The sequence below is a fragment of the Crinia signifera genome, chromosome 19 (assembly GCF_055691185.1).
Source record: "Crinia signifera chromosome 19, ASM5569118v1, whole genome shotgun sequence".
Classification (NCBI taxonomy): Eukaryota; Metazoa; Chordata; class Amphibia; order Anura; family Myobatrachidae; genus Crinia; species Crinia signifera.
In genome coordinates, this window is record NC_139226.1 from 61,990,808 (window position 1) to 62,016,166 (window position 25,359).

Here is a 25,359-nt window from a genome sequence, read left to right on the forward strand (position 1 = left end):
GGATGGGCTTGCGGCTGGTGACATGGCTCGTGCAGCTCTGGCCTGCTCCATGGCCTCCCTCGCAGCCTCCTCCTGACGGGCCCTGATGCGTGCCCTGGCCTGAGCTGAAATGGCCATGATGGTTCAGGAGTCAGGGATGGTGGCAGAATATGAAAGGAAAAAGGAAAGAATAATTTAGTATAGATTACAACATAGAAACTTTATATATATATGGGAAAGGTGACATTTTTTATTAGGACATAATTTATATCAAAATAATGCACACTAATGTACATCCATATATGGACATATACACACTACCCATATATACCACTACACAACCATATATTAACCTAGCAGCCCATATATAGGCCGACATAGCATAGACATAATATACCCATAGACTAATGCACAACGAAATATTAATTACAAAAGTGCTATATAAACACTATAATATTTCGCATTTTTAAAGCAATGACAAAATACTCACATCGGCTAATGTAGCGGCGAATAGAACATAGCAGCTCCGGCTGCCTTCGGCGGAGGTCGGACCACCGGCGCTCAACCTGGCCTAAGGTCCTCCTGACGCCCGTCCGAAAGAAGATTCGCCGGCGGGCTGCATTATACGCCCGCCGCTTCTCTGCATTGGACACACAGGGGCCCCTGCCACCCAGCCGATGGTCCATAACCCGAACCAGGGCCACAAGCTCCCTCAGGGAAAAAGATGGTGCCCTTCCAGAAGACATCTTGGCAATGGCGCAGTTATTAATTGCAGGCACATATATAAGTTTGCCTGGTGTCTGATTGGTCACAAAAATTGTAATGTAATAACTTTATTAGTCCATCTTCACAGAACAATATGTTTGCGAAAATTAAAATACGCAGACCGTACACATAACCACGTCAATACATACAATATGCATTACATGGAGACGCCCTGTATATACAGTATGCGCGTGTATTGATGCTACGGCTCAGACAAGCTGAGGAGCTGTGGCAAAGGCAAAAGCAGGCTGACCCACCACCAACACAAGCACAGGCAGGGACCAGCACACAGCCTACTCCTGACCCTACTTTGGCCAATGGTGGGCAAACTATCAACCAGCCTTCTAAAATATTGCCGAGTCGGTATTGGATAATGAAGTGCGAAAATTTAAATAGCATATATGCGTCATTTTACGCGAATTCTGATACAACATAAAGGTGTATGAGTGTGTGTCTGTACATTTGTGACGAATGACATGTGTCACCATATTGTTAGTGTGTGATATGCGTATCTAACATGTGTTTATTATAGACATCGCTACACATTCAACCATATTCGCGAAAAAGGTAATGAGAAACCAACACATCGAACATTAGACACTTTATTGAGGTAGAAATATGCGTTAATGGAAAACAATAACGAGGTTAAGGGGTTGTCTGCGTGAGTAATGAGGTTTGCAGATTGAATCAAGTCTACATCCATCCCACTTAATTGAGAAGCGTGAAATCATTGATTGATGTGGTGAGTGCATGTGTCTTGCGTGCTTAAAAGTGTATACTGCAAAACATTACGCACAGAAAACATGTTCGCACGCACAATGTGGTGCGTGTGCGTGTGGAAATGTGGTGGGGCGTGCGAGCATTTCTGATTGCACGCCGTGGTAGACCACACCTTTTTTGGGGATATGTGTGCGTACGTATGAGTTGGCAAGTTTATAGGCGTGACTGCAAGATGCGTGCTAGCGGTTTTGCAGTGTAGCACTGCGTGCGTATGTGCATGCGAACGAATGAACCTGAATAAGTGCCATAGTTCCCATCTCCCCATGTGTAGCCCAGTTACATATACATACTTATCTTTGAATCCATTGAGGGACACTATTGTGGGAGGGCTGCACCAGGTGACACAATCCTGGGGGAGGGTGGGTATGACATAAAAATAGTACCGCTATGCCATTAGGGTGTCATCCCTTGCATGGTATCACCAAGCAGCAGTGAGAATGGGCAAAGGATGGGTTCAACCCAACATCTTCAGGAGTGCTGGGCAAGCCTCCAGCATTAAGAAAATGGAGGCACCACCCCAATGATACCACTATATAATGTCCAGCAATATATGCTTGTCCCTCTTATAGATCTCTATGCTGCAGTGAGTTTAGAATCTCCTAAACAAGCCACACAACAGAGTGAGGGGCAGATTTATTAAGCTTGGAGAAGAGATAAACTGGAGATAAAGCGGAGAAAAGGTAAAAGGAGATAAAGCACAGCCAATCAGCTGTGTTTGAAAAAGACAGTTGAGAGTTGATTGGCTGGTGCTTTATCTCCTTTTACCTTTTCTCCGCTTTATCTCCAGTTTATCTCTTCTCCAAGCTTAATAATACTCCTTTTACACCGCCGAAAAATCCGGGTCAGTGGTGGGTCAGACCCGGATCTGTGGCGGTGTAAATGGGGTGAAGCCGTGTCCATTTACACGGGTCCTCTACCCAGGCCCTGGGTAGAACACGGTCAGGACCCGTGTAGAGACCAGTGTTAATGGTCGCTGCGGGTTGAGGCACCCGCAGCGGGTCCTTCCACGACGTGCAGCGATGTCCCCTCTGCTGCAGGAGGAGGGGGGTGTCTACTGCTGCTGAGGGGGGAGACGGAGGGGGTGCTGGTGGCAGCTGCTGTAACTCTTAACTCTCCCCTGCAGCCGCAAGGTCCCTGCGGCGAATGGGATGTCAGTGGCGGGGGTCCCTGAGGCGAAATAGTAGTTTACATCCGCCACAGGGACTCTGCCAATGACAGCCCATTCGACCCGGGGAACCCGCGGCTGCAGGGGGGAGTTACAGCAGCAGCCGCAGCCAGCATCCCCTCCATATAAATACCTTAAGAAAGGGCGCCAGTTCCTCCTTCATTGACCCTGTCAGCTGGTGCCTATGGCGGGGTCAGCAGTGTCTGACAGCCGCGCCGTGCGGGGTTGCCGTCATGTAAGGTGACGTCATCGGGGGTAGCCCCTGTAACTCAATGTATGTGTGCAGCTATCTAATGTTAAGTGAACGGAGTAGAAGCTCCGGTCTGTGCAGCACAGCATGGGCAGGTGTTGTGTATGCAAATTGTTTGTATGCACTGTGCAACTTGGAGAAAACAAGAATAAGAGTGTCTGCTGATGGTAAAGTGAAGCCGTATGTCCAATAAGCAGACACTTGTTGCTGAAACAAGAACAAGAGTGTCTGCTGATGTTAAAGTGAAGCCGTATGTCCAATAAGCAGACACTTGTTGCTGATAATGTAACATCAATTGGTCTGGATGAGCGGTATATTTTGTAAATAAAGGGTGTAAATGTAACGTTGCTATCAATATTGAAACTCGGATACAAAGTGGCAAGGGTTACAGGGGATACCCTGCTGGCGTCACCTTACATGACGGCAACCCCAGCGTGGCTGTTAGTCACCGCTGACCCCGCCGCAGGCACCAGCTGACAGGGTCAATGAAGGAGGGACTGGCGCCCTTTCGTAAGGTATTTATATGGCTAACTCCTACTATGTGTTACCCCTGATGAAAACCAGGACCCCCCTGGTTGAAAAAGCTGTTGGGCCGGCTCTCTGCATTGTTTTTCTAACATGCCTGTATTGTAAATACAAATCGGCATCTTTTCAATTGAACCGAGTGCTGGTCCTTGATGAGTAATTTCAACCCCCCTTGGCAACGAGCAAGCATTTTTAATGACATCCACAAGAAAAAGCAGGGCTGACCCAGGTCCAGTGTAAATGGTGCAGGTATAAGACATTGGTTCCCCTGGCACTATCTGTATGTAAATGGTGCAGACCCAGGTCCGACCCAGGTTGAAGTGCTGTGTAAATGGGGTATAAAGCAGGGTCAGATCCTGGAAACTCCAGTTTACAAAGACCAGGGTCCGACCAGGGTTTTTGGTGTTAAAGGGGTATAAATCTGCCCCTTAGAACTAAAGAATACAGAGAAACACAACGTCGTCCCTGAATGAAACATATAACTTTAGTACATGATTATGAGAATAATTAGAGTGGCCATGCATTGGTGCACTGTGTCCCCCAGTGGATTCAGAGAAAGGATTTAACTGTAATGTATAATTCTAACTTTCTCATTTGTCCCATGGGGGCGCTGTATTCGGGGGATGTTACAGAACTCCCTCTGGGGATATTACAGAACTCCTTCTTTGGGTGGCTCACAGAGTAACAGTAACGTGCTACCTACTTGGTGCTCACCATTCTTAAGGAATAAGTTTCCCCGGCCCAATGTAAAAGTGCTGTATTACATCAGTCATCCATTAAGCAATCATTTGCCAACCTCATTTGCCAACTTTTTGACATCTAGCATCCTTACAACATAGATCTTCAAGGCCCTAACAACATCCTTATATTCCTCCATAGATACATGCTGACCTTTAGTCAAGAGCTTTTACCTCAGAGAGAGAGGTATTTCTAAACTAAGGCACTGACAGGGGACTTAAACGTATCTTATGGAAAGTACATTTTAGCCCAGAACAGGTTCAGGAACCCAGTTCCTGATGATGTCATATTTAATTAGAGGTTCAGGAACTGAGTTCCTGCTGGTTCCTTTTGAAAAATAGCACTGGCCATAATAATGCAGGTAACTAATGTGCTTGTATTCTTTTTTTTTTTTTTTTTTTTTTTAAATTGAGTGATTTTTATTAAATTTCTGATACACAGATTAACATAGCAAACAACAAAATTTATCGACTGAAATTTTGAGGAGATGAAGTAAAAAAATAATAAATAATTAGATAAATAAACAATTAAAGGTACTTGTTTCCTAGCACGGCCACAACGATTTAGATCGTTGTGGTCGTAAGATAAAAAATCGGATCGATCGCATCGCATGCGATTTGGTCGCATGCGATGCGACCGATCCGACCGACCGATTTTTCACCCGATTTTTTTTTTTTTTTCACTTGATTATTTTCAATTGCCCCCCCAAATGTTACTAAGTGGGCTAGACCCCACGATAGACGTCAACCCGAAGCGTGGCGAGCGCAGCGAGCCCGCGAGGGGCGGCGGTGCGCGTCCTCCGACCTTTTCATTCCCCTACTATCCACTAGGGCGTGGAGTGAGAATAGAATAGTGTGGCGAGCGCAGCGAGCCACCGAGCCCGAAGCGTGGCGAGCGCAGCGAGCCCCGCGAGGGGACGCGTATAACTTCACAGGTATACGCGTCCCCTCGCGGGGCTCGCTGCGCTCGCCACGCTTCGGGCTCGGTGGCTCGCTGCGCTCGCCACACTATTCTATTCTCACTCCACGCCCTAGTTGATAGTAGGGGAATGAAAAGGTCGGAGGACGCGCACCGCCGCCCCTCGCGGGCTCGCTGCGCTCGCCACGCTTCGGGTTGACGTCTATCGTGGGGTCATGGCGGGCACATAAAAAATGTGAAATGGGTCATATTGGCCCATTTCACCTTTTTTATCATTTTTCCCTATGTGAGATGGACTTAATCAAGTCCATCTCATCTTGTGCCATTATAATGGCACAAGACCGACAAGATCCTCCCGATTTCAATGTTAAAAGATTTTTTAACATTGAAGTCTATGGAAAAATCGGGTCAATCGGTCGGTCGCATCGCGGCCGATTTTAATTGGTCGCGACCGACCGATTGACCCGATTTCTGTCAATCAAAGGGAAAAAATTGTTAAAAATCGGCCACATCGTGAGGATCGTGTCCCTTAATTAAGAGCCACGATCACTCACGATTGTGGCCGTTCTAGGAAACAAGTACCCAATTAAAAAATTAAAAATAAATAAATAATAAACAAATAATTCATTAAATTATAAAAAAAAAACACACATCAATACAATGCAATACAATATTAATAAATATTATATATATATATATATATATATATATAATTTACAGTATCAGTATCTTTTCATTTGAACATATGTCTTTTCCAGATTAACATGAGTTAAAAATTGATCTACTATTAATTAAGTTATATCTTAAGTGATGAATATTTTGATGAAAGCCATCGGGACCAAATACGATAATATTTAAATTCAGCCTTACGATTAATATATAAATATTTCTCATGTAACACTGTTACATTCACCAACGAAATCCAGGCCTTAAAATCAGGCCCTGATGAATCCATCCAGAGTCTAGCTATGCAAACCTTAGCCAATGTACACAAATTAATTATATATTGTCTAGAATGTTTATCCAGGACATCCTTATCAGATACCCCAAGGCAGCAAAATCTTGGTGTTAAGTTATTTAAGGGAATTCATGTTACAGATATAGCTTGAAGCACTTTAGTCCAAAATAGTTTAACCACCGGACAATCCCATAATAGATGCCAAAATGTTCCTATGTTACTTTTACATTTGGGACATATATCAGAAGTTCTTCCACCAAATTGTACTAATCTAACCGGAGTCAGGTAGGTTCTGTGTAAAATAAACAGTTGAATTTGTTGAAATCTAATTGAAGCAGTGGAATTACGAGGACATACAAGTGCCTCATTCCATTCAACCTCAGACAGCCTACCCACCTCTAATTCCCATTTCTGCTGCAGGTTTGGTAAATCATTAGTATGATGATATGTTTGAAGAAAATTATATAAACATGAGAGTGCACGTTTATAGCCCAGTTTTAACAGAAATGCTTTTAGAGGAGAGGGTCGAATATGAGGAGGGCCTTGAGGAAACTGCAAAGACAATGCGTGACGAAGTTGCAAATATCTGAAGAAGTACATAGATGTAAAATTAGACTCATCTTTAAGTTGATTAAAAGATTTTAAGACTCCATCCTGATATAGCTGACCCACAGATATTTCTTCGCTAACACCCCGCACCACTTTAGGGTCAAGGGAGGAAAGCTTTGTATAATTTAGAAAATTCCATAAAGGAGTGTCTGGGTCAACATCCTGAAACTTCATTAAAACATGTACCTCTCTCCATATTTTTTGAGCCTGAATAACAAGTGGTATCTTTTTATGTGAAAAGATGTCACCAAACAATGTCTGGACGGGTGAAAGTCCATGTTTCATTTCATAAACCAGTAAGCTTGGTAGGGAATCTGAGGGACATTCCTGAAGCCATAGTCTCAAATGAGATAACTGAGCCGCATAATAATATAGTCTAAAGTTTGGAAGTGCTAGACCACCTGATGCTTTGGATCTGGTTAGTACATCTAATTTTATGCGAGGCCTCTTATTCCTCCAAATCAAGGAAGAGACCATACTGTTAAGTTTCTTAAAAATAGCATTTGGGAGATATATTGGGGCCTGTTGAAATATATATAGAAATTTTGGTTGCACTATCATTTGTATTAAATTAGTTCTTCCAGTTAATGTCAGAGGAAGTTTAGACCACAACCTGATCTTATCTTTTAAATAGGCGAAGAGGGGCATTACATTCAGTGAGATAAATTCCTGCATATTATTAGACACCCACACACCCAAATATTTAAACGAGGTAACCCACTGTAATGGAAGTGGAATATGGGGTATGATAGGGGTCTGACCCTTAAGAGGAAGGATGGAAGACTTGGCCCAATTTATAGTAAGACCAGAGTATTTCCCAAATGTTTCTATTACTATGTGCTTGTATTCTTACACAAATAATCTGTACAAGGGATGAGAATGGCGTCATTTCAGTTTCTGCGCCAGACTGCTGATTGGCGAGCCACCTGCTGCTTTTCCTTACCTAACCACAGTCCACAGAAGGCTGAGCAGGAAGTAAATCAGGGTGGTTATGAGATAGGCCAGGGGGATGTTGTAGGAGAAAACTGTCAGATTCACAGCTGTGTTCTTGTAGAAGCCGTAAAACATATACGTGAGCTCCATGAAGCCCTGGAATCATAAACAGTACATAATACATGAGTGGAAACATTACAATGTATGAGCTTCGTTTTATGCAGGTGACAATGGGTGTAATTAAGCATCTGTGGACATCATTAAAATATATTATAAAGGGCCCAAGGGCCTGATTCTGATTTCATTGTTCCCCCACGTGTTCGCACAGGGGACCGATGTTGAAGCTCTGCGAATGCACATGTTCTCATAAGTGCATGTGCATGGCCTCTGTGTGGGACCTGCACAGTTGGCGTGGCATTTTCACAGGGGGGGGGGCAGGATGGGGGAGGACAGGGGTGGTGGTGGCGGCACTGGGACATGGGAACGCCCAGCGTTTCATATGCTTCCCCATGCAAATGCCGCCATGACGCAGTATGCCGGGGACAGGCGGCCAATGTCACATGACGTCAGCCCCCTACCCTGTCTTCGTCCTGGAGCCTATAAATATAGGTCAGTCTCCACTGACTTATATTTGCGAGCCCAGGGGAAATCATTTGACCATCGAATGATTTCTCCTGCTGCAGGCACATGCGAGGGGATCTGTTTTAATAATACATCCGCCTTGCATGGGTGCGAGGGGATACACTGGAGCAGTGGCGTAACTATAACATTTGCACCCCCAAGCCAAAAAAGTTTCCTGCCAGCACAACTCTAAATATATATATTATATATTATATATATATATATATATATATATATATATATATATATATATATATAATGTGTGGGGGTTATACCGCACCCGCTTCCAGAGAAATCAGACTGTGCCAGGTTATAATCAATACAGTTGCATGTCCAAGTAATGTAATCACAAGTCCTCAGACAAACCAGCACCAGTCAACTTGTTTGCAAGTAAAAAATATTTATGTTCCATGAAAAGGATCCATTTTTTCAAAAAAGCCAAAGTCCCAACATCACATCACATGGCAATAACAGTTTTGTAGAAACATGCTCTCAGGTATACATTACGTATCCAGCTGCATTGGCCAAAAGAGAGTCCCTTAACGGGCCGTTTCGGCGTTACCCACGCCTTTCTCAAAAGGGAAATGAGAATAATGTTGCACACTGGGGTGGCTGGGAAGCCGCCTTAAGTAGCAAAAAGGTGTACACTCACCTGTCTGTCGATTGCCGCATCCCGGGACGCCGTACTCGCCGTCTTGCGGTCCACCGGAAAACCGGAAGTGACGTCAAACGCCAACTTCCGCGTTCCAGCTTGCGGGGACGGTTTTTTGGTTCCCTGGTGCCGGCTGGCCTTGGTCTCCCCTCCTGGGAGACCAATTATTTCCTCAATAGGTTCCTTGGGACAACCTTTGTCGCAGTATGTCGACTACCTGTTACAACCGGTTGTTAAGAGTAGTCCATACTTTCTAAAAGATACGACCGATTTTTTGAAAAAAATCGATGAATTAAAACATCCACCTGAAGGGTGTCTGCTGGTGACACTTGATGTCACCAGCCTCTATACGAATATTATGCATGATGAAGGTTTAGAGGCAGTCCGCAGTGTGGTTGGTTCCAGTCCACACTATGAGGGTCCCCCGATGGAATTTTTGATTTTGTTAATGGAATTAATTTTGACAAAAATTATTTTTTGTTTAATAATTCATTTTATTTGCAGTGTATCGGGACTGCGATGGGGTCCAATATGGCCCCATCGTATGCCAATATTTTTATGTATCAATATGAGCTAGTTAACATTATTCAGAATTTAATTTTTTCTAAACATATCGCGATGTATACGCGTTACATCGATGATATCTTCATAGTGTGGACTGGGACTGAAGCCGAGCTGCTAAAATTTGTCGATCATCTGAATGGTTTACCGGGATCGATCAGATTCACATGTGCATTTAGCTCTGTTTGTATTAATTATTTGGACATCACCCTACACTGTAGAGATGGAAATTTCGTCACGACCCTTTATAAAAAGTCTACGGACAAAAACACTCTTCTGGCTGCAGACAGCTTTCACCCCCAGCCGCTTAAAAGAGGGCTGCCGTACTCTCAGATGGTACGAGCAGTACGCAACACCTCTGATATTGCGGAGTTGGAGCATACGCTGGACAGAATGTGCCTCGATTTTAGATCCAGGGGATATGACACTGGCGAAGTCCGGTTAGCTAGACAACGAGCTAAAAGTCTAACCAGGACAGATCTCCTAAAACCAGCAACCAGTAAATATAAACCAAGGATGACTTTCTCCAGTACATTTTCCATTGCGTCTAATGAGATTCATATGGCAATCAAGAAGCACTGGCATATTATTCAAACTGACCCAGTCTTGGGCAAAGTCTGTCAGGATGTCCCACTGTTTTGTTACCGACGCAGTCGCAACCTCAAGCAGCGAATGGTTTATACCGATATTAGCCCTCGAGTATGCCACAAAGAATCATGGCTACAGAAAACAGCTGGCTCCTTTCGCTGTGGAAAGTGTGTAAATTGCAAATACATCACAATGGCTAACAGTTTTTTACATCCGTTGACGGGGAAACAATATTCACTGAAACATCGTATGACGTGTGAAACACGTTTTGTGATATACAAAGTCTCCTGTCCGTGCAACTTGACATATATTGGAAAGACCATACGTATGCTCAAGGAGAGAGTATCGATGCACAGAAGTTCCATTAAAAAAGCGTTACAAAAAATCGAACCCACCACTCCACCGGTGGCAAGGCATTATGCAAATTGTGGACACAAAATTAGTGACTTCACTTTTATGCCTATTGATTGCATACCACCATTACGACGAGGTGGTTACTGGATTCATGAACTGCGCTCTATGAACCCAGAAGGGTTAAATGAAGAATTTACCTTTGCTCCATTTTTATAATCCTACAGTGTTTTGATATTCTATAAAAATGTATATCTTTCCAAGTGATTAGAGTAGCTATGCACATGGATCGATCCGGTACCATATAGTTATTTTTTTATATTAATCATGCATATCCTCTCCGTTTTGTACATAGTGTGTTGTCTTTGTATTTGTCTGTTTGTTGTTGTGTGTGAATTCCAGTTATATGCTCCTTGCTGTAGGTACATTACGTATCCTCAGCTTTGTTTTCTTAATCGCCATGGTAACTGACACATCCAGCCGGCACCAGGGAACCAAAAAACCGTCCCCGCAAGCTGGAACGCGGAAGTTGGCGTTTGACGTCACTTCCGGTTTTCCGGTGGACCGCAAGACGGCGAGTACGGCGTCCCGGGATGCGGCAATCGACAGACAGGTGAGTGTACACCTTTTTGCTACTTAAGGCGGCTTCCCAGCCACCCCAGTGTGCAACATTATTCTCATCTCCCTTTTGAGAAAGGCGTGGGTAACGCCGAAACGGCCCGTTAAGGGACTCTCTTTTGGCCAATGCAGCTGGATACGTAATGTATACCTGAGAGCATGTTTCTACAAAACTGTTATTGCCATGTGATGTGATGTTTGGACTTTGGCTTTTTTGAAAAAATGGATCCTTTTCATGGAACATAAATATTTTTTACTTGCAAACAAGTTGACTGGTGCTGGTTTGTCTGAGGACTTGTGATTACATTACTTGGACATGCAACTATATATATATATATATATATATATATATATATATATATATATATATATATATATAATAGTTGTAGGGATTGGCCGGAACTCCACTATATAGTAATATAGTAATAGGTATATACCAATATAGTAATAGGTGTCGCAGCATAGACCAATGTTTCAAATGTATTGTAACATTTGATGAAAAACACCTATTACTATATATATATATATATATATATATATATATATATATATATATATATATATATATATATATATATATATATATATATATATATATATATATATATATATAGACATTGTAGGGGCTCTGCACACACTAAATTAACTGATAATAAATAGTGGAGATTTGGTTCATGAATTGATCAATGCATTTAAGCCTGCAGCCCCCTTCACGGGACCCCACTTTTCTGCAGGTCCTAAAACTATCGCTGAAAATGGCTATGTGTATTGTAGCCATTTTCAGCGATAGTGTTAGGACCTGCAGAAAAGTGGGGTCCCGTGAAGGGGGCTGCAGGCTTAAATGCATTGATCAATTCATGAACCAAATCTCCACTATTTATTATCAGTTAATTTAGTGTGTGCAGAGCCCCTACAATGTCTGTTTAAACAATGTGGTCACAAGCCATAGGGCACCCCAAAACTAGGAAAGGTGAGTGCCGATGTTAAGTGTGTATATATATATATATATATATATATATATATATATATATAAAATGTGTCAAAGTGCTGCCTTACTTTTGTTATGTACATGTGGAAGACGCAGGACGGGCTGTAAATAACTCCATGACTCCTTCTCCCTGCAGCCTGCATGCTCAACCAGTCACTGAGCCGCAGGCTGCTATGTCAAACTCGATTCTCCTTCTATATGGCGCCAGCAACTGTCAATCTCGGCAGGGAACATGGAGCAGAGTGCTCAGCGCAGCGCAATGACACATCACTGCCTGTGCCCTGTGTAGGCTCGCTGTACCTGACAGGCGCCCATCACAGACCCCGCTGGTGCTGCTCCTCCAAGCAGCTATGGGGTCTGCCTCACGGTGGCTACACCACTGCACTGGAGAGAGAGGCATTTTTTTGGTGGGGCGGGCACTCTCGGACTCAGTAAGCAGCGATCTTCGCAGATTACCGAGTCAACCAGAATCAGACCCCTAGTGTCTAAACTAGTTATGAAAAACTCATGAACATGGGATTGGCCCTCAGTTGTGGCCCACAATAGCTATTCCTTACACTATTATTATTTACTATTCTTCATTTTCCAAGGTGCTACAAAGTTTCCACAGCGATGTACAAAACATATACAAAGTAAAGTAAAACATGCCATATCACAAGCAATAAGCTGACAAACTACTCATGTAATTCACATGTATAAAAGTAATATGTACACATATAAAAATTCCAATATATATTTCTCTTTCGTCCATCCTGGTCACACAGCTCAACCATGGGATGTAGGAGGCTCCGCAGGAGCAAGGACCTATAATGACTTTTTTGAGAGTCAGGCTCCTCCCTTCTGTATCCCAGAGTTCCACAGTTCGTTTTATGTGTCCACCCCGGAGAAGGTGCTGTGCTGACTGGCTGCAGACTGCAGCCATTTTGTGTAGAGTAGCTAGGTGTTTTTTATTTTATTAATTTTCCCTAGTTAGTGCAGGCACAGTGTGTTACTTCCACAGGAAATTCATACACACTGAGAGCGCAGACAGAAGCGCGTCTTGTCAGCTCTCTGTATGCAGAGAGACGCCGCTGCGTCTTCTGCACAGCGCTTCAACCTCCTTTAGCAGAGAGGTTTCCTGGGCCCCGGGGTGAGTCCTGAACCGTCTCCCTGCTTAGGGGGGGATCTTGGGGGACGGACCCCCCCCCCCTATGGCAGCCACCATTTTAAGGGGTTTATAGCCTGAAATCCTGAAAGGGAGTTGAAGCCTATTTCAGGAGTCCAGCGCAGCTGGACGCTTCCAAGTGGTCCCAGAAGGAGGGGAGACACTGGAGGTGAGGAGACACACTGGTGGGAGTAGCTGAAGGGGGAAAAAGTGCCAATAGGCTTCCTTCCACGCTGAAGCAGAGACTTGGTCTCTTCCTGCTTTCTGTTCTGGCGCCCTTTCTCTCCATACTGCGGAGCTGAACGAGGATTTCATTGCAGTTCAGAGTGGAAGTTTTCTTCTGGGCTGCGTTTTCCCTGGTGATCGCTGAGGATCCATTGCAGTAGAGTAGACAGATAAGTACACTGCTACATTATTCTGTGCAATCGCCTGACATTGTGCACTGTGTGTAATTATGACAGACAGGTGTAGTGCTGCTGCTCTTGGGGAGGGAGCGCCGGCCATGTTAATTAACTGCAGATTTTGTGGTGTTAAATTAACCATTGAACAGATGGATCATGGGGATTTGTGCCACTCATGTGAGTCTGCGCCCAGTGGGGCTCAAGCCCAGAGGTCTGTGCAGTCTGAACCTGCTTGGGCGGCTGCTTTGGGGAGGTCTATGAATGCCTTGGTAAAGGCTTTAAATAGGCAGAGAGATGACCTTGTGAAATCTCCTGGCCCCCCTTTCCTCCTTACAACCATCTGTGGGCTCTATTACCCCATCTCAGGGGGGCCCAGCTTTACTGCAGGTTCATAAAATGAATGCATTTATGGAACAACTTGCCAAAACTCCTGAGGTCACTTCATCCAGACACCCCTTATCTACACCTCACCTGTTGGATTTAGATTCTGGTGAGGAGGGTGTGTGTGCTGAGGATATTTTTTGGGACCAGAGGGAAGAAGTTGAATCTTCTGTTCCTGGTATTGAGGATTTGATCCTTGCAGTTAAGCAGACTTTAAATCTTTCAGAGGATAATAAAGTACCTGCTCATTGTGTATTCAAAGAAATTCATAGAGAGTCTGTGACATTTCCCTCAGATGAGGGCATGATTGCTTTACTGGAAGAAGCATGGAAAACTCCTGATAAGAGGCTTCTCATGCCTAAAAGATTTGCTAACATGTACCCTATGCCAGAGGAGCATGTAAAATTATGGGAAAATACCCCTTTAGTGGATGCGCCTGTGGCCAGGCTGTCTAAATCCACGGCTTTACCTGTTCAAGGGAGTGCTGCATTTAAAGACCCCATGGACAATAAAATTGAAGGATGCCTTAAGGCTGTGTTTGAAGGAGTGGGCTTTACCTTACGCCCTATTATTGCCTCTGCGTGGGTATCCAAGGCTATGATTAAATGGGCTGAACCCTTATGTAATGAACTCCAGCAGGACTCTGAGGCTTTTGCTCTGGCTGAAAAGCTTATGTGTGCTGCAGAGTATGTGTGTGAAGCTGGGGAAGAAGGAGCCAATATGGCGTCAAAAGTGTGGGCCACATCTGTGACATTTAGAAGAGGTCACTGGCTTAAGGCTTGGGAAGCTGACCGCGAATCCAAAAAGTCTCTTGAGGACTTGGCTTTTAAGGGAGAACTTCTGTTTTGGACAGAACTTGAGTTCATTATAAAGTAATCCACTGGGGGAGGAAAGAGAACTTTTCTGCCCACCACGTCTAAACATTCAGTGTCCAAGTTTGTGGCCTTTAAGCCATCCTTTTGTTCCTCCTTTCGAGGGGGTGCATCTAACAGAGGACAGGCAGGAAGAGGAATGTTTCCAGCCAGTAAGGGAAGGCCCCCAGATCCCGTTTCGGGGCCTTTGCTAAGAAACACCCATCCAAGAGTGAGGATAAGTCACAGAATAAATCTCAGAGCCCCCCCCCCCAAAGAGATTTCTTCCAACACTCCTACCGCAAGAATCTCACTTGCGGAAAGCTCTCTTGGGGGCAGCAACGTCTCTTCTCGAGAAGGGAGTGGTGATCCCGGTACCTCAGGAAGAAAGGTTTTTATTCCATTCTGTTCTTGGTCCCCAAACCAGATGGGTTTTTCAGACCAATTCTAAATTTAAAATCTTTAAACCTGCACCTGTGGGTGGACCATTGTCGCATGGAATCTCTTCGATCTGTGCTGTTAAACATAGAGTCGGGAGAATTTCTGGCATCAGTAGACATCCAAGATGTTTATTTTCATGTGCCTATCATAAAGGAACATCAGTCCTTACTGCGTTTCGCGATAGGAGAGACTCATTTAAAGTTCCAGGCTCTTCCTTTTGGCCTGGCCACAGCTCCGAGAGTTTTCACAAAAGTGATGTCTTTCATGGCTGCGGCTCTCAGGCTAAAATCCCGTAAAATGTTTAACCTGTACTTGGACGACCTCCTGTTCAAGGCGGAGTTGGCGTAGAAGTTGCAGGAATATCTGGCATTTACGACACACTTTTTCCAGGACCATGGGTGGTTGCTAAATCTCCCGAAGTCTCATTTGACACCAACACAGAGACTTCAGTTTCTGGGGGTGATCTTGGACACACACCTACAACGTGTGTTTCTTCCGGAGTCCAAATTTCTTCAAGATGGGTTTTCAGCAGGGCTTAGCCTGCAGTCTTTAAAGGTTCAGTTGTCGGCCTTATCCATTTTCTTTAAGAAAAGGGTAGGGTACTTGTGTATTATTACGGCGCCCATCGCATCGCATACCAAAAGGCATGCGATGGTATGCGATGCGACGCGATATCGCGCAATGTTGTACAATGTCATACAATTTTAAAATTGTATGACATTGTATATGGCATACAGTGCCATACAATGCGATGCAATGCGATTAAAAATTGTATAAGCACCCTAATGGGTGCTTACAATCTTAAATGCACCCTAATGGGTGCTTACAATGTTAAATGCACCCCCACGCTACCCCCCCCCCACTATAAACGGGAACCCGAAGCGTGGCGAGCGCAGCGAGGCCACGAGGGGCGGCGGTACGCGTTCTACGACCTTTTCATACCCCCACTATCCATGTCGGCGTGGAGTTGATTTTAGAAAGTGTGGCGAGCGCAGCGAGCCACCGAGCCCGCAGCGTGGCGAGCGCAGCGACCCCGCGAGGGGACGCGGATACCTGTGAAGCCCAATAAGAGAGAGAGCAAAGGTCAGTCGCACAGGGTAATGACATAATTAGTGTGTTTACTAAAAGGACCCTCCTAGTAATAAGTATAATTCTGCAACTATTACATATAAGTATTGAGGGTGTGCTACCTCAGGCATGGAATTTCACAGGAAGAGAAGACAGGAAGAATGCCTTTTGTGGGTGCACCTAAGATTAATTGAACTCATAATACATAACTTTTAATAAATCCATATATAAAATATCTGCGAAATATAAAACCAAAACCAAAAATATAAAACCGTCTTGACACACTCAGTGTGTTTTAAAACCCCCTCTTCCCTTCCCCACTTACAATGTTGAAATTTCAATCTGTATTGCTGCGCAGAAACTGAGAGCGGTTCGCCCGACGACTGACACGCTAGTCTGGCGCCAGACTCAGCGCTGTCAGAACGAGCTGAGTGAACGAGGCAAGTGCATCCTTGCACACCTCAAATTGGGTTCACCAGCCGGCAGCATTTGTGAGCGGTAGCGGTTACCTGGGCTGAGGGCAGCACTATTAGAGGATTGTCCTCAATAGGTGCGTGCCTCACCCTTTCTCACTCATTACCTTCTAACTGTATGAGATTGTACTTGGTTTACAGGCTCTATTGCTAATACGCCACATATAGGAGAATACCCACTCCTTCATTACTTACCTGTAAAAAAGGCTAGTGCGTGCTTACACACCTTTAGGATTGGGTTCACCAGCCCTTCAAGCACCTGTGAACATTAGTGGACATTTAGGTTGAGGGCAGCACTATTAGAGGATTGTCCTCAATAAGTGCGTGCCTCACCCTCATTTCACTCACTATCTCCCCATAAGTGAGACAGATATTTTTGACCAAATTTTACCGCTATCTTAGGAGAATACCCACTCCTTTATTGTTATCTACAGTACCTACCAATACATTGGGGTTGTGGTGATCAGGGGGTCACACTGAGTCAGGGGAATGTCCTCCCCTTTTTATTTTGTGTGATTGTTGTATGTTTTGGTTTTATATTTCGCAGATATTTTATATATGGATTTATTAAAAGTTATGTATTATGAGTTCAATTAATCTTAGGTGCACCCACAAAAGGCATTCTTCCTGTCTTCTCTACCTGTGAAGCCCGCGAGGGGACGGGGATACCTGTAAAGGTATCCCTGTCCCCTCGGTGGGCTCGCTGCACTCGCCACGCTTCGGGCTCGGTGGCTCAGTGCGCTCGCCGCACTTTATCAAATCAACTCCACGCCGACGTGGATAGTGGGTGTATGAAAAGGTCGTAGGATGCGTACCACCGCCCCTCGCGGGTTTGCTGCGTTTGCCACGCTTCGGGTTCACGTTTATAGTGGGGGGTGGCGTGGGGGTGCTTATACGATTTTTTATCGAATAGTGGGCTAAAATCGCGTTGCATCACGTTGCGATGAAAACATTGCGCGATCAATATCGGGGGCGCCGTGATAATACACAAGTACCAAGGGTAGCTCTTTTACCTGAAGTACAGACCTTTTTGCAAGGAGTCATGAGGCTTAAACCCCCATATAGGCAGCCGGTGGCACCTTGGGACCTGTCTTTAGTTTTGTCAGTGTTACAAAAACCTCTGCTTGAGCCTTTAAATTTCTTTCTTGGAAGCTTACCTTTTTGTTGGCTATATCTTCGGCTAGGCGAGTTTCAGAATTGGGGCCTTGTCTTGCAAGTCTCCATTTCTGATTTTCCATGATGACAGGGCGGTGCTTCATACAGTACCTAAGTTTCTGCCCAAGGTAGTGTTGAGTTTTCATTTAAACCAGGAGATTGTGCTCCCGATGTTTTGCCCTCCTGAGGAGGCTAGAAATAGGGACAAGTTGAAGAAACTGGACGTTGTTCGTACCTTGCGCATCTATGTTGAAAGAGTAAAGGATATTCACAAAACTGATTTACTTTTGGTACTATATGACGTACATAAAAGATGTTGGCCTGCTTCTAAGCAGACCATTGCCAGATGGTTAAGGTCAGTAATTGCCTTTGCCTACACTAAGGTAGGCAGACCTATTCCTTCAAGGAGTAATACCACCAGGTCAGTTGCTTCCTCTTGGCCTGTGCATCATGGGGCTACAGCAGAGCAGTTATGCAGGGCTGCCACCTGGCCCTCTTTACCAAATTCTATAGGTTCCATGAGTTCCCGTCGGAGGAAGCTTCATTTGGGCAAGCAGTGATGAGAACTGTAAGCCTAAGCGTATCCTCCCAAAGGACTGGCTTTTGAATGTCCCATGGTTGAGCTGTGTCACCAGGATGGACGAAAGAGAAAAGGGGATTTTTGTAAAAACTTACCATTCGAATCCCTTTCTTTAAGTCCATCCTGGTGACACAGCGATCCCTCCCTTACGTAAGTTTATATCGTTCATGTTTTGTCATGCTATTGAGTATTTTGATTGTGCATATTAATATGTTCAGGCGTTGTATTGAGTAATGTATACTAGTGTGCTTTAGAAGTTGAATTGAAGAATGCTGGGGTGCAGAAGGGAGGAGCTGCCTCTCAAAGAAGTCAGCATAGGTGCCTTGATCCTGCGGACCCTCCTACATCCCATGGTTGAGCTGTGTCACCAGGATGGGAAAGGGATTCGAACGGTAAGTACTTACAAAAATCCCCTTATAGTAGAAGTAGGCTCCTTGTTATTATCAGAGTTAATATGGAGATAGAGCACCCTTATAATTAAGTGATGTACTTGGATGGAAAATGCAGTCAGGTCCACTTGCGTTTAATGTGAGCAGAAGTTGGGTAGTGGTGTAATGCCCAAACAAAAATATGGGTATAAGTTCCGGTCTAATCCCCAGCAATGGGTCGGTTATTTACCCAATTCAGGTCAAGGTCTGTCTGATGTAGTCCGTTAATTAGCAAGGTATCTTTAAATCCTCTGGTGGATGAATGGAGTAGGTGATAAGGTGAGACCATGTCAGCACTGTGGCTGGCCCTGAACAAATTGGTGGATGGTGACTCGTAAGTAAAATGTGTCAGAAAATGTAAAATAATTGTGTGATAGGATAGAGCAGGCATACCCAACAACGGTCCTCAAGGCACACCAACAATGCCGGTTTTAGTGATATTCAGGCTTCAGCACAGATGGTTTAATCAGAATCCCTTAGATACTAATTAAGTCACCTGTGCTCAAGCCTGGATATCTACAAAACCTGCACTGTTGGTGTGCCTTGAGGACCATGGTTGGAAATGCCTGGGATAGAGTGTAGCATACAGACATTATAGAGTGTAGAGTATAGACATTATAAATACCACACTTCAAATGCACATCACTAAGCTCCACTTATCTGCTTACCGTTCCCATCAGAATGTTTATGACGAAGACGTAATATCTTTCTAGTCCATGAGGATTTGGATTGTATGCATAACATACAGAATCTACAGGGAAATAATATTTATTATGGCCAATATATGTGATTTAAGTTTAATATTAATAAATGTTATATAATTATAAAACATCTACTATTTATTTATTAACAGTTTCTTATATAGTGCATACATATTCCGCAGCGCTTTACAGAGAATATTTGAACATTCACATCAGTCCCTGCCCCAGTAGAGCTTACAATCTTACAATATTCCCTATTGCATGTACACGCACACACAGACATTCTAGGGTTAATTTTGTTGGAAGCCTATTAACCTACCTGTATATTTTTGGATTGTGGGAGGAAACCGGAGTACCCAGAGTAAACCCACGCAAGCACGGGGAGAATACACAAACTCCACACAGTTAGAGCCATGGTGGGAATCGAACCCATGACCTCAGCGCTGTGAGGCAGTAATGCTAACCATTACACCATCTACTACACATGTCCTTATATTGTTGTCATGGGCACAAACATGTACTTTTTTACAGACCACAGAATCTTAATATTATTATTTTTAGATAAGAACCAATTGAGATAAATACATTTCTCAGTAATTTTCCATAGCAACTTTATCTGCAAATGTAGTGTATGTTCCTTATGTGTTTCAGGGCTGCAGCGCTGACCATATAGTGGAGGGGGGATCTCTAGGTACATTTATACATCATACCTCCCAACATTGGAGTTTTGAAGATTGGGACGCCCGAAAAAGTGGAGCCACCTCAGATGAAGGGGCGTGGCTTTGCAGGAATGCTACTACCGTGAGCCACCCCCCCCCCCCCATTTGTTATTACTATGGGGGCATTGTCAGCATTGTGAGAGCTGCTGGCCTTGCCCCCAGACCCTCTGTATTGCTGAATAGATGTTGTGCACATGTGATTGATCCAGCATATATATTACATACATGTAATGGTGTAAGTAACCCTGCCATGCGTAATGTATTAAGCATTCTGAACAGAGAAGCTACCCATAGCAAATAACTTTTGGCTATCATTTGTCAAGAATATTGCAAAAAATTATTTTGGTTACAGGTAGTTGAGTGGTTGCTATGGGCAACATCTCAACTTGTCCTTTTTAGAAGATTTGGTACATCATACCCTAGATTGGTTATGCACAGTATACATGCTCCTGGTGGGTCTTACCGCTTGTAAAGATGGATTTCAGATTTAGGTACTTGTTTCCTAGCACGGCGCCACCGATTTATATTGTATGTCATCGGGTCGGAAAAATCGGCCAGATCGCATCGCATGCGATGCGACCGAATCGACCGGATTTTTAATTGATATTTATTGAGGAAAGAAAGAATGTCACTAAGGTGGTGCACTTCAGAGAAAAGAATACATTTAAAAAGTAACTTTTAATTGGAATAGCTGATAAAATGTTGCGAAATATAGACTAAAACAAAACATGTAGGACACGGACAGTGTAGTTAAAAAGGATACTAAATCCTCACACAGTGATCCCCACTGTCCAGCCGTCCCCTATTATTTATATTGGTATTCCTGTTTCAATTAGTGCGCGTTGTAAGTAATGCACAGATTTTTGATCAGTCCTGTGAGAGTCCCATTTGGTACAATATACATGAGGGAATCTTTTATGAAATGTCCCATATACAGTGGTGACAATACAGGTACTGGTATGTGTGGCAACTGGCAAGTGCTTCACATGTGTGAGACAGGGAATACAGCTCGGAGCCTGTAGTATAGGGCAGCGTGCATGTATTTCCCTGAAGCAGGCTGGGTTCAACTTAGGCAGCCAAATCCACGTGCTGACAACTAAGTCAGCGCTGGAGTTCCCGGCTGTCTGAAGGGACCCGCCGCCGCTTCTTGCCGTATAGGGGTGTCAGGTGTGTGCCGGAGTGTCAGGTAGTAACGCTACCGGTCAGACACCACCCTGTCAGGAGCTGCGGTGAGTGGCGCCACCACACCGCTTCTCAAGCTCCACGGACTCACTGGAAAGTGACGCCCGTTTGTAAAGCCGCACAATTTAAACTAAACATATACAAAATGCATTTCAAGAGGGGAAGGGAGGCAGGGGGGTTTACACTGCGCCCGCAGTGTAAACCCCCTGCCTCCCTTCCCCTCTTGAAAAGAAGCGGCGGCGGGTCCCTTCAGACAGCCGGGAACTCCAGCGCTGACTTAGTTCTCAGCACGTGGATTTGGCTGCCTAAGTTGAACCCAGCCTGCTTCAGGGAAATACATGCACGCTGCCCTATACTACAGGCTCCGAGCTGTATTCCCTGTCTCACACACGTGAAGCACTTGCCACACATACCAGTACCTGTATTGTCACCACTGTATATGGGACATTTCATTAAAAATTCCCTCATGTATATTGTACCAAATGGGACTCTCACAGGACTGATCAAAATCTGTGCATTACTTACAACGCGCACTAATTGAAACAGGAATACCAATATAAATAATAGGGGACGGCTGGACAGTGGGGATCACTGTGTGAGGATTTAGTATCCTTTTTAACTACACTGTCCGTGTCCTACATGTTTTGTTTTAGTCTATATTTCGCAACATTTTATCAGCTATTCCAATTAAAAGTTACTTTTTAAATGTATTCTTTTCTCTGAAGTGCACCACCTTAGTGACATTCTTTCTTTCCTCAATAAATATTGTCTCTATCAGTGTCCCGTGGTAGCACCCCCGCACATATATATCATTATTCAGAACGTCCTTAAGTGGATTAATATGATTTCTGATATAATAGGGGTCCATGTAAATCCTTAAGAGTATTTTTCCTGTGCGACTGGCGCAAACCTTCCTCCTCTTTGCTCGGATTTTTAATTGTACAGCCACCCTGATGGCTGATTACAATGTTAAATGCCCCCCAGACCCGATTTTTAATTGTATACCCACCCTGATGGGTAATTACTATGTCAAATGCCCCCCAATTGTTAACGCCACGCCACGATCAATGGCAACCCAAAGCGTGGCGAGCGCAGCGAGGGGACGCGGAATACATGTGAAGTATTCCGCGTCCCCTTGCGGGGCTCGCTGCGCTCGCCACACTATATATAATCAACTCCACGCCGACGTGGATAGCGTGGGTATGAAAAGGTCGGAGGACGTGTACATGGCATTGCGTGGCATTGCGTTAACAAAGGGGGGGGGGGGGGGGGGTGGGGGGGGCTGATATTTCACATAATAATTAACCATCATGTGGGTATACAATTAAAAATCGGGTCTGGGGGGGCATTTTACATTGGGTACAATGTAAAATCGGGTTGGTCACGTCGCATCGCATACCATTGTAATGGCATGCGATGCAACCGATTGTTAAATTGTATGGGAAGGTCTTTAAAACACGAAATCGGGTCTGTCGGGTCTGATCGGGTCCCTCCGCATACCTATAGTTATGGTATGCGATGGGACCCGATGGGCACCGTGCTAGGAAACAAGTACCCGGCTTTCTTTGTAGCAATTTTATACTTCTGCATATTACTAAAATAATCAATTTTATTACAGCAAAAAATATTTAGAACTACCGGTAATTAAACTTTTAAGCTGATTTCATAAAGAATTAAGAAAACAATATACTTCATCCCTCTGTAACCATTACGAAACCTTTCATACTCACCATTTGAGTTAGTATTTATATAGGTTTGCTGAAAATCTACATTTTCAAATAATATGTTGGGAATTATAATAAATCCACCAATTAAGAGGAAGGTTCCAAAGTTCATTATCACCAAGAACCTGAGGAAAATGAAGTAGGACTGGATTCCAGTCCCATAATGTCCTATAAATGAGAAGAAGATTATTATTTATTTGTATAAATAAATAGTAGTACTAATAATAATAATAATAATAAATATGGTACTTATGTAGTATCTGGGCTGCCGATTTTGTGATTGTATGCCTTACCTTAAGGCATACAATCAGATGCTATGCTATGCGATTCGATGCGATTTTGCATAGGATTCAATGTTAAGAAGGTCCTGTTCATTTCCCCACTATCTAAGTGGGCATAGAGTTGATTTTATATAGCGTGGCGAGCCCGAAGCGTGGCGAGCGAAGCGAGGGAGGGACGCATATTTCTTAAAAAGTATTCTGTGTCCCCTCGCGGGGCTCGCTACGCTCGCCACAGGTTTATATCCAACTCCATGCCCACTTGGATAGTGGGGAAAGGAAAAGGACCCCTTTTTCCCATTGAATTCTATGTTAAAATGGACTCAGACCATTTTAACATTGAATCCTATGGAAAAATCTTGACCATCGCATCGCATCGCATACGATTTGGTCGCATGCGATGCGATGCGATCCGATCCGATTTCTAAATCGGACGCCCAGATACTACATAAGTACCATAAATATATATATATATATATATATATATATATATTTATGAGGTTCCCAAACGCGGTCATCAAGCGACTATGCGTTGTGCATGCGTGCCGGAAATTTGCTAATTATTCTGTGTACGGATTCTGCTTCAGTGCAATAGCATTTTAAATGAGAGAAAGCCAGCATTTAAGGGAAGGAAACATAATGTTTTGGGGGTGTCTGTCAAATCAAAACGCAGGCGTGTCAAGGCATTGTTATCGGGTGGGTCGGGTGACATCACCGATGACCACTTCCAGCCTGTTGCTTTAGAAGAAATGTGGAAGAATTGGTGCAAAATACTATTTGATGTTGTGTTGTTTTTTATTTGCAAATAGATCTGGGTATGCATTGTGTTTTGTGATACATTCACATACCTCCCAACTTGTGAGTTGAAGAAATAGGGACACTCGCGCGGCGAGCGCCCGAAAAGGGGTCGGGTGTATGCAAATGAGGGTGCGGCTTATGCTAATTAGCCGCAACCTCATTTTCATACGAGAATAGACGCTGTGCGCATGCGCACAGCGTCTATTCTATTAGATTGGGGGGTCTCCCAACTGCCACCCCCCGCAGCTGGACAATGCCTGCCGCGGGTGGGACAGCGGGACAGGACCGAAAATCGGGACTGTCCCGCTGTAATCGTGACAGTTGGGAGGTATGCATTCACAATTTGTGCAATGGGTGTTTTTTTCTCTTCCTTTCTGTCTGGGAAGTGACTATTTGATTACAGAAAATGTTTTTTTCTCTGTTAAGCGATTCGTGTTGAATTAGGCCCAGGGTTTAAGTATATCCATGCTTGGCAACAGGTGACTTAATTAGTACCTCAGTCCATTGGTTTTAACCATCCTGTGCTGAGCCGTGGATATACTTAAAACCCGGTCCATTGGGAACCTCTGATATAGGCCCTTATTCTGGTTGGTGCGGTCAGAGCCGCACACGGGGCTCCGACAGCACAAACCAATCCCCGCCCACCCTACGGATCGCCACGGCCGTCCGTACACGGACGGCTGGCGATCCGCATTAAAATGGTGGAGGCTACGCCTTCACCATGGTGGGAGCTGCCCCCTGCATTCGATGGTCGTCGACCATCGAAGGCAGGTCCGCACGCCGCGGCAGCTCCCGCAAGCTAAGACCACACGGACAATCGTCCGTGTGGTAGCTTGTATGGGGGCTGAAAGCTGACATCCGGCGACGTCAGCTTTCCGCCCCCATGAGTGGCGTCATGCCCTCATTTCCATGCATACGCCCCGCGTTTGCATGGGAACGCCCATGAAACGCGGGGCGTACACATAGGGAAATGAGGGCATGATGCCTCTCACGCCCCTATCCGCCCCCTTTGCGGCGGACGAAATCCGTCTGCGGC

The 25,359-nt window shown here is 44.4% G+C and overlaps 1 protein-coding gene across 1 annotated transcript in view; it reads right to left on the reverse strand.

Moving 5' to 3' along the window:
* The window catches only part of TMC4 (transmembrane channel like 4), a 94,037-nt gene that overhangs the window by 38,951 nt on the left and 29,727 nt on the right, over window positions 1-25,359 (reverse strand). The window contains exons 4-6 of the mRNA XM_083161503.1: window positions 23,254-23,415; window positions 19,590-19,672; window positions 7,631-7,776 (exon numbers count right to left, since the gene is read on the reverse strand). Of these exons, the coding sequence (XP_083017629.1) occupies window positions 7,631-7,776; window positions 19,590-19,672; window positions 23,254-23,415 (391 nt within the window). The remainder of the gene's footprint in view (window positions 1-7,630; window positions 7,777-19,589; window positions 19,673-23,253; window positions 23,416-25,359) is intronic.